Source organism: Sapajus apella, unplaced genomic scaffold (genome assembly GCF_009761245.1).
Source record: "Sapajus apella isolate SASKATOON/1434 unplaced genomic scaffold, GSC_monkey_1.0 scaffold39, whole genome shotgun sequence".
Taxonomy (NCBI): domain Eukaryota; kingdom Metazoa; phylum Chordata; class Mammalia; order Primates; family Cebidae; genus Sapajus; species Sapajus apella.
Window position 1 is genome coordinate 18,577,572 of NW_022436979.1, and position 19,299 is coordinate 18,596,870.

Consider the following 19,299-nt stretch of genomic DNA (forward strand, 5'->3'; position numbering starts at 1 on the left):
TCTTAAACATGACAAAAGAGCAATTTTTACTCACAATCAAGTAATAAGTTTCTATTAAATGCTTGGCCCAGAATATTACACATATTTATATAACAGGCATGTAACTACTCCACTGAATGTCTCTGCTGGATTTTACTGACAAATATATTAATAGGAACGTTTAAATTTTCCTAGTCCACTTAACATCCAAATTATTCCAACCCCTATCCCTTAGAAAATTTTAAATCAAAAGCTAGAAATGAGCCGGGCGCAGTGGCTCAAGCCTGTAATCCCAGCACCTTGGGAGGCCGAGGCGGGTGGATCACAAGGTCAAGAGATCGAGACCATCCTGGTCAACACGGTGAAACCCCGTCTCTAATAAAACTACAAAAAATTAGCTGGGCATGGTGGCGCGTGCCTGTAATCCCAGCTACTCAGGAGGTTGAGGCAGGAGAATTGCCTGAACCCGGGAGGCGGAGGTTGCGGTGAGCCGAGATCGCGCCATTGCACTCCAGCCTGGGTAACAAGAGTGAAACTCCCTCTCAAAAAAAAAAAAAAAAACAAAAAAAAAAGCTAGAAATGATTAAGCTTAGTGAGGAAGGTATGTTGAAATTCCAGGAGACAGGCCAAAAGCTAGGTCCGCTTGTACCAGTTAGCCAAGTTGTGAAAGCAAAGGAAAGATTCTTTTTTTTTACTTTTTTTTTTTTTTTCACATTGAATTCCTGCAGAAGGAAAAATTCTTGAAGGGAATTAAGACTGCTACTCCAGTGAACACAGGAATAAGAAAGTGAAAGAGCCTTATTGCTGACATGGACAAAGTCTGGATACGCCAAGCCAGCCCTCACATTCCCTTAAGCACAAGTCTAGTCCACAGCAAGGTCCTCACTTGCCTTCATCTTCTGTGAAGGCTGAGAGAGGTGAAGAAAATGTAGAAGTCTTAAGCTACCAGAGGCTGTTTCATAAAGTTTAAGAAAAGAAGGAACCTCACTCAGCCAGGAACAGTGGCTCATGCCTGTAATCTCAAGACTTTGGGACCGAAGTGGGTGGATCACTTGAGGTCAGGAGTTTGAGACCAGCCTGGTCTTCATGGTGAAACCCCATCTCTATGAAAAACCAAAAATCAGCCAGGGGTGGTGGTAGGAGCCTGTAGTCCCAGCTACTTGGGAGGCTGAGGCATGAGAATGGTTCGAATCGGGAAGGCAGAGGCTGCAGTAAGCCAAGATCATGCCACTGCACTCCAGCCTGGGTGACAGAGCAAGAGAAGAAAGACAGAAAGAAAGAATTAAAAAAAAAAAAAAAAAAAAGAAGAAGCCTTCTCTATAACAAAGTACAAGGTAGGCTGGGCTCAGTGGCTTACATCTGTAATCCCAGCACTTTGGAGGCCGAGACAGGTGGATCATCTGAGGTCAGGAGTTCAAGACCAGCCTGACAAACATGGTGAAACCCCGTCTCTACTGAAAATACAAAATCAGCTGGGTGTGGTGGCAGGCGTTGGTAATCCCAGCTACTCGGGAGGCTGAGGCAGGAGAATCACTGGAAGCCAGGTGGCAGAGGCTGCAGTGAGCCAAGATTGCACCACTGCACTCTAGCCTGGGCAACAAGAATGAAACTCTGTCTGGAAAAAGAAAAGTACAAGGTAAAACAGCAAGTGCTGATGGAGAAGCTGCAGAAGATCTAGCTAAGAGAATTGCTGAATGTGGCTATAATAAACATCAGATTTCCAGTGTAGATGGAACAGCGTTCTATTGGAAAAGGATGCCAACGATCTAGGATTCTTCATAGCTAGAGAGAGAGGTCAATGCCTGGCCTCAACATTTCAAAGAATAGGCTGACTACTCTAGAGGCCGAGGCACAAGAATCACTTGGACCTGGGAGGTGCAGGTTGCAGTGAGCCAAGATCACGCCACTGCACTTCAGCCTGGGCAAGGCACCGAGACTCGGTCGAAAAAAAAAAAAAAACCTTAAGGGCCTTAAGAATTATTACACTAAATCTACTCTGCCTGTGGTCTATATATGGAATAAAAATCCCAAAGACAGCACACCTATTTACAGCATAGTTTACTGAATGTTTTAAGCCCACTGTTGAGATTGACTGTTCAGACAAAAAAAAATTCAAGGTATTCCTGCTCACTGACAATGTACCTAGTCACCCAATAGTTCTAATGAAGATGTGCAAGATGAATGTTGTTTTCATGCCTGCTAACACAACATCCATTTCTGCAGCCCATGGATCAAAGAAACTTTCAAGTCTTATTTCTCAAGAAATACATTTTATAAGGCCATATTTGTCATAGATAGTAATTCCTCTGACAGATCCTGGTAAAGCAAACTGAAAATCTTCCCAATTAAGAACACTTATGATTCACAGGAGGAGGTCAAAATATCAACATTAATGAGAGTTTGGAAGAAGCTGATTCCAACCCTATGGATTACTTTAAGGGACTGAAGACTTAAGTGGAGGAAGAACCTGCAGCTGTGGTAGAAATGGCAAGGGAACCAGAATTAGAAGTGGAGCCTGGTATTTTGGAAGGCCAAGGCAGGAGGACCAGTCAAACCCAGGAATTTTAGACCAGCCTGGGCAACGTAGTGAGATCCTGTCTCTTAAAAGAAAAAAGTAAACTACAAAATTACCTGGACAAGGTGGCTCATGCCTGTAATCCCAGCACTTTGGGAGGCTGTGGCGGCCAGATGACTCATGGACAGTCGTTTGAGACCAGCCTGGCCAACACGGTGAAACCCTGTCTCCGCTAAAAATACAAACATTAGCTAGGCGCAGTGGTACATGCCTGTAATCCCAGCTACTTGGGAGGCTAAGGCACAGGAATCACTTGAACCTGGGAGGTGGAGGTTGCAGTGAACAGAGCTCGCATCACTGCACTACAGCCTGGGTGACAGAGTGAGATTCTGTCTCAAAAAAAAAAAAAAAATAGTTGGGTGTGGCGGCATGTGCCTGTAAAGGTTGAGGCAGAAGAATCACTTGAGCTGGGGAGGTAGAGGCTGCACTGAGCTGTAATCATGCCAAGGCACTACAGCCTGGGTGACAGAACAAGACCCTGTCTCGAAAAAAGAAAAAAAAAAAGGTAGAGCCTCAAGATGTAACTGAATTGCTGCAATCTCATAATAAAAATTGAACAGATGAGGACTTGCTTCTTATGGATGAACCAAGAGAGCAGTTTCTTGAGATGGAATTTACTCCTGGTGAAGAAGCTGTGAACGTTGTTGAAATGACAAATTTAGATGTAGAATACTCCATAAACTTAGCTAATACAGCAGCAGGAGGGTTTGAGAAGACTTGACTTCATTTTAAAGAAGTTCCACTGTGGATAAAATGCTGTCAAGCAGCATCACAAGCTACATAAATCTTTTGTGAAAAGAAGAGCCAATCGCAGCAAAGCTCATTATTGTCTTATTTTTAAAAACTGCCACAGCCATCCCAACCCTCAGCACTCACCACCCTGATCAGTCAGCAGCCATCAACACTGAGGCAAGACCCTCCACCAGCAAAAAAACAAAAAAACAACTCCCTGAAGGCTCAGATGATTGATAGCATTTTTTAGCCATCAATTATTTTTTAGATAAGGTAGATACATTTTCTAAGCAGAATACCATTGCATCCTTAACAGACCACAGTATAGTGTAAACATAACTTTTATATGCACTGGGAAACCAAAAAAAATCATGTGACTCACTTTATTGCAATATTTGCTTTATTGTGGTGGTCTGCAACCAATCAAAATATCTAGAAGGTATGCCTGTATTTACCTTCCCATAGTTTAAGCCCCTAGAGATCTAACCCTCCACCCCATTTTAGGATCTTTTCATGTCATATCTCTACAGTTTATCATCTTTTAAACACTGTATAGAAACTTTCTGGCCTATCCACTTCTTTTCTAGGAAAGCCCTGTATCATAGTACAAATTAACATCAAGGATAGGCACAGTGACTCACGCCTGTAATACCAACATTTTGGGAGGCCGAGGTGGGTGAATCACGAGGTCAAGAGATCGAGACCATCCTGGCCAACATGATGAAATCCTATATCTACTAAAAATACAAAAATTAGCTGGGCTTCGTGGTGTGCACCTGTAATTCCAGCTACTCAGAGGCTAAGGCAGGAGAATCGCTTGAACCAGGGAGTTGGAGGTTGCAGTTTCCTGCCCTCTGCCCTCTTCCCTGACACCTCCAGATACACACACGAGAAATATGCCTTTATCTCTATTTCCATGGTAAGGTCATGCAGTCCCCAAGAGCTGGAAGTCAACGGCTTCCCTAAGTGGTCACAGTTCACATGCAGTGGTGCATAGTCCAGTGCCTGTGAGACTTTTCAGGTTTAAATGTCGGTTAATAAAATCCAACAGAGTTACTGTAAAGACTTAAACATTCATGTGACTTAACTCACAGGAAAATTTACATCCACTAAGCAATTCATAAGATAACATTTACTCTTAAGTGTGATTCAATTTACCATAGAGACTAAGAAAAATGACTTAATAAGGTAGTTAAGTATCTCTTCACAACAGACTAGGAAAGGGTAAAAATTAAAGGATAGTTCATCAGACCATAACAATCATCTGGTGTCCAATCAGGGCAGTTTTGCCAGGTGGGGCACGGTGGCTCATGCTTGTAATCCCCGAACTTTGGGAGGTCGAGGCAGGAGGATCGCCTGAGCCCAGGGGTTGGACGCTGCAGTGAGACATGATCGTGCCACTGCACTAAAGCCTGGGCCACAGAGCGAGACCATTACTCAAAAAAGAAAAAAAAAAAAAAGGAGAGAGAAAGAGAGAGGTTTTTGCCAAAGCTGCCCGAGATGTACTGGGCACGCCCCACGTGCTCAGGTCCCACAAACCAGCAATAACAATACTAGTGCTTTCACCAGTCATCAGGAAAATACCCAGAAAAGCACCGGGTACTTTTTAAACTGTCATCTTGTTACTGTGACATTACATTTCTGTAGTTAAATAGTACAGTAGGCCTCAGGTAAGAGATCCAACTGGGTACACGAATCATCCCGGCCCAAATTAAACACCTGTTTCCAGGAACTGGAGGCTCTCGTCCACACCCCCTCCCGACCCGGAAAGGCGGAAGACAAGTAACAGCCCCTCCGGCCTGGCGGGTCGGCTTCCAGTCCCTGGAGGTGGGCGGCAGTCATCAGGGCCCGGCACGCGGTCGCGGCCCAATCTCAACTTGGGTCCGACCCTGACCCTCAACGCCACCCGGAACCCGCAAGAGGGCGGGACCTGCCGTTCCCGCCGGGGACCACGGAGGGGCGGCGCCGGGACCCGCCGCCGCGGGCGCCTTTGTCGTGGGGGCACGGCCTCCCACCGCCCGCGCAGGCTTCGTCAAACCCACCCCGAGTAGTCGCCGCCGCCTGGGCTCCGGAGCGCGGAAACGGATCCTAACGGAAAGGGCACGCGGCGCGGACAAGACGCAGGAGCCGCTCGCTCGCGCGCCTCTCACCTGTGAGCCTCAACCGCCACAGCCCCACGCGCGGCGCGCTCCCGCGGCCCTGCGCCCGCGCTTCCGGAGGCGGAGAGAGCGGAAAGGGAAAGGAGGGGCGGCGCAGGGCCGGGCGCTCCGGGAGAGGCGGGGGCGCGGGGCGCGGGGCGCGGGGCGGGGGCGTGGGGCGGGGGCGCACTGTGGGCCTCGTGCGGGCCTCTCGCGGCTCTAGCGGCGGGCGTCACAGAGCGCGGTGGGCCAGCGGCCAGGCCCCGGCTCCACGCCTGCGGAGCGGAGGCCGGGCCGGGCACCAGCGCACGGGAAGAGCCGCGGAGGAAGGCGGTCTAGCCCGCGCGGTTGCCAGGGCGCCCTCAACGCGTTGCGGCTGCTCGGCGCTGCCTGGGGTGGCGTGCGGAGGTCCCGTTGTTACCGTGTGTTAATAGGGAAAGCTGCCTGGATTATGTTGTAATTCTCTACCAAAACAAGAATAAAAACGGACGGCGGTTGTGTGTTTGTGATATTTCCTTTTATTTTTTTAAAGATGGGGTTTCACCCTGATGGCCAGGCTGGCCTTGAACTCCTGACCTCAGGTGATCCACCCACCTCGGCCCCCCAAAGTGCTAGGATTACAGGCGTGAACCACAGCGCCAGGCCGTGTTTGTGATATTTTCTATCGGCAAAGTTCAGTTGAGACCACTAGGTGGTTCTGTGGGCCAGAGACTGGTAGCCGAATGGAAAGTCCTTTTCGGAGGGGTAAACGAGGTGGGTAGTTAAAACAGTCTAAGGTAAAAATGATCTCTGCAGAATATGTTGAATGCAATAACTTCACGTTGAACTTTCAGGTATGGAAGGATGATGGCACCCCAAAAATGTGCACCTCCTAATCCCCACAACACGTGAATATGTCACTTTATGTGGCAGGTAGGATTTAGCTGATGTGATTAAGGATCAAAATGGAAGATTAACCTGGATTATCCAGTGGACCCATTGGAATCACAAAGGTACCTTACAAGAGGAAGAGAAGTTCAAAGTTAGTAGTGGGAGCTGTGAGCCCAGAAGCTAGAGGTTGAAGTGATGTCAGAAAGAGGCAGTGAGCCAAGGAATGCAGGTAGAAGCTGCAAAAGGAGGAAACATGTTCTCTCCTGAAGCCTCGGGAAGGAACGCCAGCCTGCAAATTTTGGTTTTAGACTTCAGACCTTCAGCACTGTAAGACAATAACTTGTGTTGTTTTAACTAATTTAAATTTGTAGTAATTTGTTACAGCAGCAATGGTACACAATCCAGAAAGTACTCAATAATATGTTCACACCTAAGTGCAAAGAAGGATGTCCCGAGGACTTCCAATAAGGATTGTCTCTATTTTCATCCTTCACAATGTATTTTGTACTTGTTGGTCTTAATTACCAAAAGGATAATCAATTCTCTTTTCGTTGTCTAAAAAAAAGCATTGGCTGGGTGAGGTGGCTCACACCAGTAATCCCAGCACTTTGGGAGGCTGAGGTGGGTGGATCACCTGAGGCCAGGAGTTCAAGACCAACCTGGCCAACATGGTGAAACCCCGTCTCTACTAAAAATACAAAATAGCTAGGCATGGTGGCGTGAGCCTGTAGTCCCAGTTACTTGGAAGGCTGAGATAGGAGAATCGCTTGAACCTGGAAGGTGGAAGTTTCAGTGAGCGGAGATCATGCCATTGTACTCCAGCCTAGGCGACAAAGCAAGACTGAGTCTCAAAAAAAAAAAGCACTTTCTTTTAATGTGCTTTTTTAAAAACCACTTTCCAGGGATAGATGTTTAAACTGTGATCGGCTGGGTGCAGTGGCTCACATTTGTAATCCCTGCACTTTGAGAGGCCAAAGTGATTGGATCACCAGTCTGGCCAACATGGTGAAATCTTGTCTCTACTAAAAATACAATAATTAGCCAGATGTGGTGGTGCACATCTGTAATCCCAGCTACTTGGGAGGCTGAGGCACAAGAATCGCTTGAACCCGGGAGGCAGAGGTTGCAGTGCGCCCAGATCATGCCACCACACTCCAGTGTGGGCAACAAAGTGAGCGCGTCTCAAAATAAGTAAGTAAATAAATAATAAACTGTGGTCAAAAGTTTATCTTACAAAGGACTTGAGTAGATATTCCTTCAAAGAAAATATACCAATGGCCAATAGACAGATGAAAAGATAATACCACTAATTAGGGAAGTGCAAGTCAAAACCACAATGAGATAGATACCAGTTCACACCCACTAGGATGGCTTTTACCAAAAAAACAAAATAAGGATTGGCAAGAATGTGGAAAGACTGAAACCCTTGCGCATTGCCTGCGAGAATGTAGAATAGCTCAGCCACTGTGGAAAATGGTATGGCATGTTCTAAAAAACTTGAACATAGAATTATATGACCCAGCAATTCCCTTCTGGACATACACTAGAAATAAGTGAAAGCAGGGTCTCAAACAGATATTTGTATACCCATGTTCATAGCAGTATAGCCAAAAGGTGGAAACAACTCAAGTGTTCATCAACAGACAGATGAAACAGAATGTAGTAGATATATAAAATGGAATATTAGCCCATGACCTGTGTGCCTCTGGTCCACGTTACAACATTAAGATGTTCTGCAGGACAGACAGAATGGAAACGTATTAATGTTCTCCAGAGAGACAGAACCAAAAGGAAATAGATAGATACATGAGAAGGAATTTATTAGAGAAATTGGCTTACATGATTATGGAGGCTGAGAACTCTGATGATACACCCCTTCAACAGCTGGAGAGCCTAGAAAGCTGGTGGTGTGGCTCAGTTCAACTCCGAAGGCCTCAGTACCACGGAAGCAGGTGGCATAACTCTGAGGCAGTAGGCCTGAGAACCCAGGAGGCTGCTAGTGTAACCTGGAGTCTCCATGCCAGAGAGCCTGGAGTTCTGATGTCCAAGGACAGGAGAGCCTATCCTAGCTTCAGGGCACAGGGGAAACCACCTTTTTGTTCCTTCTAGGCCACAGCTGATTGGATGATGCCTGCCCACATTAAGGGTGGATCTTGCCCACTGAATCCACTGACCCAGGGGCAATCTTCTTGGGAAACACCCTCATAGACACACCCAGAAATAATCCTTTGCCGGTTCTCCAGGTAATCCCAATGCAGTCAAGTTGACACCTAAAATTAACCATTGTCACAATTCTTACCTCACGGCTCAATGTTCCTCAAATCTCACAGGGTGGAGGCTGAACTGCTATTTGTTAAATAAATGTGCAAAGCAGTAATGCTGATTTAGCAGCAATACATTTCTTCAAAGAATATATACAAATATCTTATATGTATGTACCTTGAGGTAGTTTTCTGACTCCAGGCTTACATTTCTTCATGTCTGCATTACTCTTGCAAGCAATATACATGGGTGTATTGGAAAGATCATGGTCCGAGTTACGGCCTGGGCTGTCAATAAGTTTCAAACCAGTTTCCTCTTCTCCCCTTTACCGATTCAAATTATAAAGTTATAATCACTTAGCCTTGTCAGGAGGCTGGCTAAGTTGCTGCTATTCTCACAAAACTACTATCCATTTTTTTTTTTGGAGATAGGATCTTGCTTGGTTCCTCAGGCTGAAGTGCAGTGGTGCGATCTGGGCTGACTGCAACTTCCGCCTACTGGGTTTAAGCAATTCTCCTGCCTCAGCCTCCCAAGTAGCTGGGATTATAAGTGCACACCACCACACCTGGTTAATTTTTGTATTTTTAGTAGAGATGGGGTTTTGCCATTTGGCCGGGCTGGTCTCAAACTCCTGACCTCAGGTAATCCGCCCACCTCAGTCTTCCAAAGTGCTGGGATTACAGGTGTGAGCCACCGTGCACGGCCTAAGACCATCCACTTTTAAGCACGGAATACAGGTCAGAGGCAAGAATTTAACCTTTTTTTTTCCTCTTCTGTAATATGAGATGACTAAATCACAGACTTCTTGGGAAGCACCATGGCAGAGTGATTAAATGCACAAGCTCTGAAGCTAGACCACATGGAGTAACAACCAAATCCTGCTTCTGTTACTTAGTTTTGTAATGTTAAGCACGTTATCTTACCTCCCGTGCCTCAGTTCCCCACTGTGTAGATGGAGATAACAGTATTCCTTAAATTTGTTGTAAAGATGAAATGAGGTATGTTTGGTGCTTAGACTAGTATCTGGCATACAGTAAGTGCTGTTAGTTACTATTATGGTGAGCTAGGGCTTAAACTGAAGAATTAATTTAAATGTATCATAAAGCCTTCAGAATATAGTCCTAGGCATGTAAATAATCAAAAAACATAGATTTGGTTGTTGGTGATAACAAGCCGCTATGCTTTACTTGAAATAATTTGGGTTTGTAGGGTACAGAAAGCTGGTAACTTTTTTTTTTTGAGAGGGAGTCTCACTCTGTCGCCCAGGCGCGATCTGCAACCTCCGCCTCCCCGGTTCAAACAATTATTCTGCCTCAGCCTCCCGATTAGCTGGGACTGCAGGCACGAGCCACCACGCCCAGCTAATTTTTTGTATTTTTAGTAGAGACGGCGTTTCCCCGTGTTACCCTTGATGGTCTCGATCTCCTGACCTCGTCATCCACCCTCCTTGGCCTCTCAAAGCTCTGGGATTACAGGTGTGAGCCACCGCGCTCGCCGCTGGTAACTTATTTTGATCATCATCTTGGCGTGACAAAGTCACATCTAGCACGAGGCACTCTCTGTTTTTGACTTGCAAGGTATAAGAGAGAATGAAGTGGAATGTAGTTGGTCCGAGTGTTGTGGGTTATTGTTAAGCTGATTTAACATTTCCCCCCCCCCACAACCACGCTTGACTAGCCAAAAAGAAAAAAAAAAAAAAAATGAAGTGTCCTTGAATACCAATTAATACTAAAAGCAAAAGCTACATTTGCTACTTTATTAGTCTTAGTAGTAATTGCCAGTGTTTAGCCTATTGGCATCTACTTAGCAAGCATTATCTGTATATTACTGGCTGGGACCATGATAGAAGAAAAGGCAAATATATACTCTAAAAATTATTTGGACTACTTTTCTTTGCGTGGGTGATAGCATGTACTGAATAGTTGGCAAATATGTGTATATATATATATATATGTGCAGAATTGGGGCCAAAGTGATTATGGGCAGCTGCGTGCACCCTGTTGCACCAGGTAGACTTCTCTGGACTTTTCCATAGCGGGGTATTGCAGGCTTCATTTACTCCACCGCACGTGTCTGATTCTTTCCCTAAGGCGGCAGGGTGGGAAAGGGAAGGTTGTTAGAAACTCTGTGACTGGGGGATCGGGAACGGTTGCCTATTTAATCGAAACAGAATGAAAATCAGGCAGGATTGTTGAGGGCTGTAAGCAAGGCAAAGAGGGAGAATTACGGGATCACCTGAGCTCGGGAATTACCAGCGCCGCTGACACCTGCAGCAAAATTTTCCATGAACAGACGGCACCGTGTGGAGGCGGAGGGGAGTGCGGGAGACAGCCCTGTGCGCCGCGCTGGGTCGCGCCCCCTACCCGTGGGGCCGCGGCCCGGACCCCGCCCACGCACCGTGGGTGGGCGCCTCCCGGCTGTCACTCAGCGGCCGCGGTGGCTCCGGGCCCCGCCCGACACGCACTTCAGGGCGGCCCCGCCCCGCCCGCGTCAGGCTTTCGGGGCTTCAGTCACAGCGCGGTGGGGCTCCCTGGCTGCGCCCGGCCCGGCAGCTGCGGGCCCGGCGCCGGCTGGCGGCGCTGAGGGGTCTCGGAGAGGGGCGCGGCGGCGTCTGCGGGGGCCGCTCCCTCGGTGGGCCGCGGGCGAGGCATGAGCGCGGGCTCCCCCTGCCTCCGGAGCGCCGGCGGGGAACCGCGGGGCGGGAGATGTGCCTGTCCTTAGCGGCCCAGGAAGCAGCATGCACCCCGATGCGACCGACAGCGGCGGCGCCGGCCTCAGCCCCGCGCGGGCCGCAGGCGCCGGGGGCCGTCCTGCCCCGGGCTTCAGGAGCGAGCGGCGGCCGGAGTCCCCGGGGGACGCGGAGGCGGCAGCGGCGACGCCGGGGGGCCTGGGCGGCCGGAGCTGGCGGGGGCCCGTGGCGGTGGCCGCACTCGCCGCCGTGGCCCTCTCCTTCCTGGGGCCCGGCGGCGGGGAGGCGGCGGGGGCCGCGGGGCCGAGCTCCGTCCTGCTCAGGCTCAGCCTGTACCTGAGCTGCGCCGCGGCCGCCTTCCTGCTGGGGACCCTGTTCGCCCTCGTCTGCCGGAGTCCGCGCGCCCCGCCGCCCGACTTCGCAGCCGCCTGGAGCCGGTTGGCCGCGATCTCAGCCGCCCGCCGCCCGCCGGGGGTAAGTGCCCGACTCCCGGCCGCTCGACTCTGCCGGCCCTCCCGGCTTCTGGCGCCCGCGCCCCGGGAGGCCGCGACATGCCCTCTTCCAAGCGGGAAGAGCCACGGGGTTGGGGTGTGGGCCCGGCGGGGGACGCGAGCGTTCCCCGGCGCCCCGCGCCGGGCGGGCTCCGGGCTCCGCGGGGTGGCGGAGAGGCGCGTTATTAGGCTCTGTAGTCACTCGACAACCATCCTCGGTCACAACCCTGACGGTCTCCCCAGAGCTCTGGTGTCGCTTGCCGTGGGAGGGGAAGAAGGGTTCACAGCATTCGCTGTGCGCGGGCTCTGCGCTCGGTCCTGGCGACCCACTTGGTTCTTCTGGCCGTTCTCGGTGGGTGGGGGTGCAACTTTGTGACCGTTTGCTGATGGGGAAACTTGGCTTGGTCACCGGCCCCAGCGCCTCACCCCAAGCCCGCGCACCGTTCCCACCACGCCATGCTGCGTTTAACCGTGCTGATAAGTATTACAGTAGTGCAGTCCCGCTGGCTTCTGTGATTTGGAAAGGGGGTGCCAGTAATCAGTGCTTTGCAACAAAAGGAAGGCCATCCTCAGCGCGCTGTGGGACCTTAGGGCTGGGGTTAGGGAATGTAGGAAAGAACAGTGTTTTAAATAAGCACTTCTCAGTGCCAAACCCACTGCCCTTTCTTCCACATTCCTTCTCATAACCCCTTAAAGGGAACTTTATTCTATCCCAGCTTAACACTCACTGCCTCACTGAGTGCTACCTTCATTCTACTGAAATTGCCCCAAGCGCCTTGGGGTAAGAGAAATGGCAGTGGCTCAACTTCATGAGAATATTTCTTAATGACCAGTGTCCCCTGGGTTTGCATTTGCATTTGCTTATCACATGGCGTGCTCATTCCTTTATTCCCCACCCCCCCATGCCTTTATTTTTTAAAAAAGGCATCACACTTTGCCAAGTTACTGTGTTAGTTCAGAATGCAGCGCTGAAATGATGGCGGAAGGCTTTCGTGGGTAACAGACATTTCACTCAGTAGGATGATAAACAAGGCAGTGATTAAGGAACAGGCAACTCCTGTTTTTAGAAGTCGTCTCAAAAATTAGTAACATTTGCTTCTCTTACAAAATCTTCACTTAGCCATCCATTTTTCATATCTTATTTAGCAGGAGTTGGGGAGCAGATGTGTCTTTCCTCTTGCTTTTTTCCCTACAATGACAAGAACCCTGAGATTTTACTAGTTGGTTTGTTGATCAATAAAATATGTCTTAATTCTTGAGTATTGGAAGATGTTATAATTGATTCAGTAAATATTTATTGAGTATCTCGTGAGTCCGGTACTGTTTTGGAAGCTGAGGTTGAATCAACAAGACACAAATATCCTGCTCTCTGAAGATCGTATAGGGGACCAGGCAATGAATAAATTCTGTGGGATAGTGATACATGCTTCTGAAACAGTGATTAAGAGTTACGTGACCAAGAGGGACTAGTAGGGGAAAGTTTAGAGGTTGAGATCAAGATCAAAGTCTCGGTATTGCAGTCCATCTCCCAGGGCATTGAAAGCCTCCTGTTGTGGGTTAGCACGCTGTTTCCTGGAAAATACATTCCCCCAAATCTCCCAACTCACTTGCACCTCTGGGTAGGTAAAACGTGAATTGTCATCTAGAAAGATTGTTCAGTAGAGGAATTGGAGAAGACAGTAATTTAAAGGTGACCGAGAAAATGAAACAGCACGTACAAATCTCTCATGAATAGTACCCGAAGGCTTCAGGTAATGGAAAAGGTGAAGTGTAATCTAAGGAAAATGAATATTGGTCATTCTTTTTGTCCTTGAATTCCTAAAATAGCCTTAAATAAGAAAATAACGCATTAGTCCGGGTACAGGTTTTGCCATGTTGCCCAGCCTGGCCAAGATGGTGAAACCCTGTCTCTCCTAAAAATACAAAAATTAGCTGGGCATGGAGGCAGGTGCCTGTAATCCCAGCTACTCAGGAGGCTGAGGCAGAGAATTGCTTGCACCTGGGAGATGGAGGTTGCAGTGACCAAGATCATACCCCTGTACTCTAGCCTGGGTGACACAGCAAGACTCCTCTAAAAAAAAAAAAAAAAAAAAATTAAAAAAATGTTTTTAAAGTGCATTAGGAAATTACATTCTAAGTTATATATTGCTTAGAACTGAAATACATTTCATTCACATAAAATTCTGTTTTCTTTGTAGTACTGGTGCTGTTTACTCAAGTGTCTAGTGCTGTATTTCCAATTATTTGTGTATGCTTTTTTTTTTTTTTTTCCTTGCTTTGAGACAGGGTCTACTCTGTCCCACAAGCCACCATGCCTGGCTAAGTTTTTGTAGGTACAGGGGCCTCAGGCGATCCTCCTGCTTCAGCCTCCCAAAGGTCTACAGTTATATCCATGAGCCACCATGCCTGGCTATGTGTGCTTTTTAAATGTTCTCTTCTTTATGAATGGAAGAGTGGGAAGCAGAAGCATGTGGTGTAGTATAAAATATCTACAGTCAGTGATGTGGGAGCTGGACCACACAGGTCAGCTAACATATGTGGAGGGGGAGGCTGTTTAGCAGTGAACCAAATGGAGCTACTTAGAATAACAGTGACTACTATACAAATTTGGATTCAGCATGAAGAAGAGAATCCTCATTTATTCCTGTATATTTTGAGTTCTTCTAGTGTGAGCTAGACACGTTAGGCACTGGGATCAGTCTTTCTATGTATCCTTCCTTATTTTATCTTCTTTTGATAAGAGGAAGAAAGTGCAAATACTGTTAAACATAGGCAACTAGAGAAGTCTCACTGAAAAGGGAAAAGGTGAGACCTGGTACCTTAAAAAAAATAAAAAGTTGGGTGCTTAGCAGAATAAAAGAAACTAAAGGCCACTGCCATGTGAAGAAAGCATTAATGAAAGACTTCGAAGTTTAGCCAGAAAGTAGTTTAACAAGACCATCGAATCGGATTAATAATCATTTACTGAATGTCTGCGACATACCTCATATTCTGACCTTGTAAGATAATTTTGTTGTCCAGTTAACTGGACAGTTGCTGAGTGCCAGTGTCAGGCACAAAGTATGTGCTCAGTAGATGGATTTTTATAGGAACAGTTTTAAGTATCCAGCTGACATTTTTAGGTCTGAAATTTCAACTACAGTTTCCTAGAGAAGGGTCAAAGCTTTGCAGTAGGTGGCATTAAGAACTGGAATAGGCCGGGCGCGGTGGCTCAAGCCTATAATCCCAGCACTTTGGGAGGCCGAGGCAGGTGGACCACGAGGTCAAGAGATCGAGACCATCCTGGTCAACATGGTGAAACCCCGTCTCTACTAAAAATACAAAAATTAGCTGGGCATGGTGGTGCACGCCTGTAGTCCCAGCTACTCAGGAGGCTGAGGCAGGAGAATTGCTTGAACCCGGGAGGCGGAGGTTGCGGTGAGCTGAGATGGTGCCATTGCACTCAAGCCTGGGTAACAGGAGCGAAACTCCTTCTCAAAAAAAAAAAGGAACTGGAATAGTGCTTTCTGTAAGCACATGGCACTGTTTTTGGTGTTAGGGAGGATTCTAAGATGCACAAGAGTGCTCCCTTCCTGCCCTCTCCAGCCCAGTAGATTAGACCCATGGGGAGGACTGGATGGGAGAGCAGATGTTTGTAGAGACAGACAGTAAACACATTCACATAGCAATCTACTGCTCCAATTGGCTTGGGTCAGACTGCTAGGATTCCTAAATGAGTTCTTTTACTAACACAAACGTTCTTTGAGTAAAACAAACTCATTTTGTTACTCGAGGGGAAAAGGAAAAGAAACAGGAATTAGGGAGACTATACACAGCCTCTTTGTGGCTTTTTCCTTTGTTATGCTAATATGATAAACTAATATAAACTAATCCTCAGTCATTTGGTAATGGACAATGGCATATAATATATTTACTGTCTTCAGAATATTCTTTTTTTGCATTTTAACTAGGGGATTTAAGTCATGGTAGCCATTGAGAAAAATACTTTTGAGGAAGGTGGCTTTTTGAAAACCTTAAATCATAGATCCTACCTGTCTGTAGTATAAACATTGTTTAATCCTTTTTTTTTTTTTTTTTTTTGAGACAGGATCCGACTCTTGTCCAGGCTGGAGGGCAGTGGTACCATCTTGGCTCACTGCAACCTCCTTCTCCCGGGCTCAAGCCATCCTTCCACCTCCCACTTCACCCTTCTTAGTAGCCGGAATTACTAGTGTGTACTACCAGCTAGTTTTTGTATTTTTGGTAGAGTTGGGGTTTTGCTATGTTGCCCAGGCTGGTCTTGAACTTCTGAGCTCAAGTGATCTACCCACCTTGGCCTCCCAAAGTGCTGGGATTACAGATCTGAGCCACCTCACCTGACTTAAATTCATAATTTTAAACTTAATTTTTTCCATAGGTTGCACAATTATATGATTAAAAAAGCATCCAGAAAGGTACAGAGTGAAAAACATCTTCCCTCTAGGCAGCCACTATTAATAGTTTCTGTTTATTTCAGATACATTTGACACACATGTAGGCACATACAAATATGTATTCGAAAGGATAAGTTTTTGATCCATGTAATCTTGGTATGTGAACAAGAAGATACATAAAGGAAAATTATTTTATGTATCTTCTGTCATGATGGAACTGTTAAGGTTAGTTCGCACTATTAAAGTTAGTCAGCATAAGATGATTATATATGAAAAGTGATAACTTCAAAGTGTGAGGATACAATACATGCTTAAACCTGGAACAGAAAACAGTGCCAATCAGGTGTATGTAGGAAATGACAAAAGTATGTATTTGAATTTAGCAAAATCGTCTAAAGGAAGCAATATATATATATTCTTGTAATTAAAAAAAAACAACAGAATGGGCCTGGAGTACATGTACCATTTGAGATTTGAGTTACCAGTGAGTATATGAGATAGATGACTCTGGAAGCTAGGATTAGTGTTGGCCAGGTTGTGGAAATGCTGGGGAATAGAACTGAATTTTAGTCTTCAGGCATGGTGACTGTTGGCATTTTCTGAGCACAGGAGTGATAGCATCAGACCTGGGCTTTGAAACGTTGAATGGTTATGTGATTGGGATGGACTTAAAAGGAGAAATACTGGCTGGGCACAGTGGCTAATGCTTGTAATCCCAGCATTTTGGGAGGCCAAGGCAGGTGGATCATCTGAGGTCAGGAGTTCAAGACCAGCCTGACCAAGATGGTGAAACCCTGTCTCTACTAAAAATACAAAAATTACCCAGGTGTGGTGGTGCGCGCCTGTAATCCCAGCTACTCAATGAGCTGAGATAGTGCTACTGCACTCCAGCCTGGGTAATAGAGTGAGACTGAGAGAGAGAGAGAGAGAGAAATACTGTGTAGCTGCAATGATAAAAAGTGAGGGTTAATGAAGCTGTGTGAATGGAGGCAACGGGCAGTACATTCAAGAGTGAGTGAGACTTTTCTTTGATATGATTCTCATTAGTTATCATTACAGATAGGTTCAAGAATATTCTCAGGAGAGTCCTAACATTCCTTTTAAGCAATAAATTCAACCCCAAACCTGAGGATCCCACCGTATATAGCAGCAGAAGTATCCTAGCAAAGCCTCCCAAGTTGAATGTTCTACTTGGAGCCTTCTTAATTCTGGTCGTTCCCGGGGGATTTATTTCACACTCCCTTGAATCTTAAGCTGCTTTTGTTTTTTGAAGCACAGTATGTCACATTGGTGATTGAGTGTTGTCTTCTTAAAAATATCTTAGGCTTCATTTCCCAACCATATCATTTTGGGGTAGGAAAATGCCCTAGATTCCTTCAAATGTAGGATTCTTTATAGTGAGAATGGTGCCTATGGTTGTGCTAAAAAAGGTGACGCAGCAAGTTTAGTGCTGAGGGTTCATGACACAGAAAATGAACAGTGTCTGTGGAAGGCTGTTAGTACTGAAATAATTGCATACTACCTTGCCAGCATTTTAAAAATTGCAACTGTACTTTTGAAAGAAAAAAATTGCAAACTTGGAACCTGTGTTTTTATCCTTTACTGCTGTAGGTCACCTATTCCATCTAGGTTGCTTGGTTGCATGGGGATGGCAGGTAGGTAGGCAACCCTTGGCAAGGGCTCTCCTGGATACCCCGAGGGCCAGGGGTTAGGTCTAAGTCACACCCTGCTTTAGTTTCCGAGTGTGTGCTTCTATAGTTGTGTTTTTTTTTTGTTTTGTTTTGTTTTGTTTTTTTTGAGACAGAGTCTCGCTTTATCACCCAGGCCTAGAGTGCAGTGGCATGATCTTGGCTCACTACAACATCCTCCTCCCGGATTCAAGTGATTCTCCTGCCTCAGCCCCCTGAGTAGCTGGGACTACAGGCGTGAGCCACCATGCCTGGCCAATTTTTGTATTTTTTGTAGAGACAGGGTTTCACTATGTTGGTCAGGCTGGCCTTGAACTTTTGACCTCGTTATCTGCACAACTTGGCCTCCCAGAATGCTGGGATTACAGGCGTGAGGCACTGTGCCCGGCCTCTTAAGTTTTTTTAATGAGATTATGATCTCATACAGAACCTCATCCTCTTGGAGTATTCCTACTTCCTCGCCCTGTCACCCCATCAGCATTTCTGGGAGCCCACACAGTGTGCCATATATCTGGGGATAATCTCACTTACATTCTTCTATTCCTGGTTCCTCCAAAGCACTTGAGAGAAGTCTCTGTGCTGTGTCACCACTGCTGATCTGTGAGAAAGACTTTCCCTGCTGGGGTACTGCTGTCTCAGTCCTCCAGAGTTGTGTGTCCGGAGGGGCTTGGTCTGTCCTTCGGGGGGTTTTTTTTTTTTTTTGAGACGGAGTTTCGCTCTTGTTACCCAGGCTGGAGTGCAATGGCCCAATCTCGGCTCACCACAACCTCCACCTCCTGGGTTCAGGCAATTCTTCTGCCTCAGCCTCCTGAGTAGCTGGGATTACAGGCACGTGCCACCATGCCCAGCTAATTTTTTGTATTTTAGTAGAGACGGGGTTTCACCATGTTGACCAGGATGGTCTCGATCTCTTGACCTCGTGATCCACCCGCCTCAGCCTCCCAAAGTGCTGGGATTACAGGCTTGAGCCACCTCGCCCGGCCTTCCTTCGGGGTTTTTCTAAGCCAAGGCCACATGTATGCTTTATAGAAGCAGGGAGACTAGCCCTGTTTCTCTTACTCAGGCATGTTTTTAAAACATTTTTTTTTAATGTTTTTTTCTTATGGAAGCTAAGGAGCTTATGCCCCTCCTTGTATCTTCTGTGAAGACAGCCTCTTTTCTCTTGAGGCTTCTCTCCATCTGGCTCAGACTGGCTGCTGGGACCAAGCCAGGGCTTTCTCTAGTCCCCAGCCTTGAGCCTCTACACATAAGCCACCTCCCACAAGGCTTCTTCTTCCTATGTAAATCAACTCATGCAAACGTATACCTGAGGGCTGCTTGCAGGCTGCCAATTTGTTATACATGAAATTAACATCTTAACTGTTCCAGAAATTTCTGTGTTTTTCCTGAAGCAGAGTTGTTAATCTCATTTATTTTTATTTTTCCCATTTCACTGAATCTTTGTTTTTCTGAAGTTGCAACCC

General features: G+C 46.8%; 2 protein-coding genes across 7 annotated transcripts in view; one reads left to right on the plus strand and one right to left on the minus strand.

Annotated features, from left to right (window-relative positions):
- CFAP97 (cilia and flagella associated protein 97) overlaps positions 1 to 5,514 on the minus strand; it is a 39,196-nt gene extending 33,682 nt beyond the window's left edge. Inside the window, exon 1 of one of the 3 annotated variants that reach the window (XM_032298779.1) lies at positions 5,437 to 5,514. The gene's annotated coding sequence lies outside the window, so the exon portion shown is untranslated. Of the gene's footprint in view, positions 1 to 5,005; positions 5,234 to 5,328 lie in introns of those variants that run through there. The other 2 variants (XM_032298777.1, XM_032298778.1) reach the window with 2 other exon arrangements.
- Positions 5,515 to 11,039: 5,525 nt separating this feature from the next.
- Positions 11,040 to 19,299, plus strand: part of SNX25 (sorting nexin 25) — a 144,585-nt gene continuing 136,325 nt past the window's right edge. For all 4 annotated transcript variants that reach the window (XM_032298781.1, XM_032298782.1, XM_032298784.1 and 1 more), the window contains exon 1: positions 11,040 to 11,719. In XM_032298781.1, the coding sequence (XP_032154672.1) occupies positions 11,294 to 11,719 (426 nt within the window). In that variant the 5' untranslated portion in view covers positions 11,040 to 11,293. The remainder of the gene's footprint in view (positions 11,720 to 19,299) is intronic.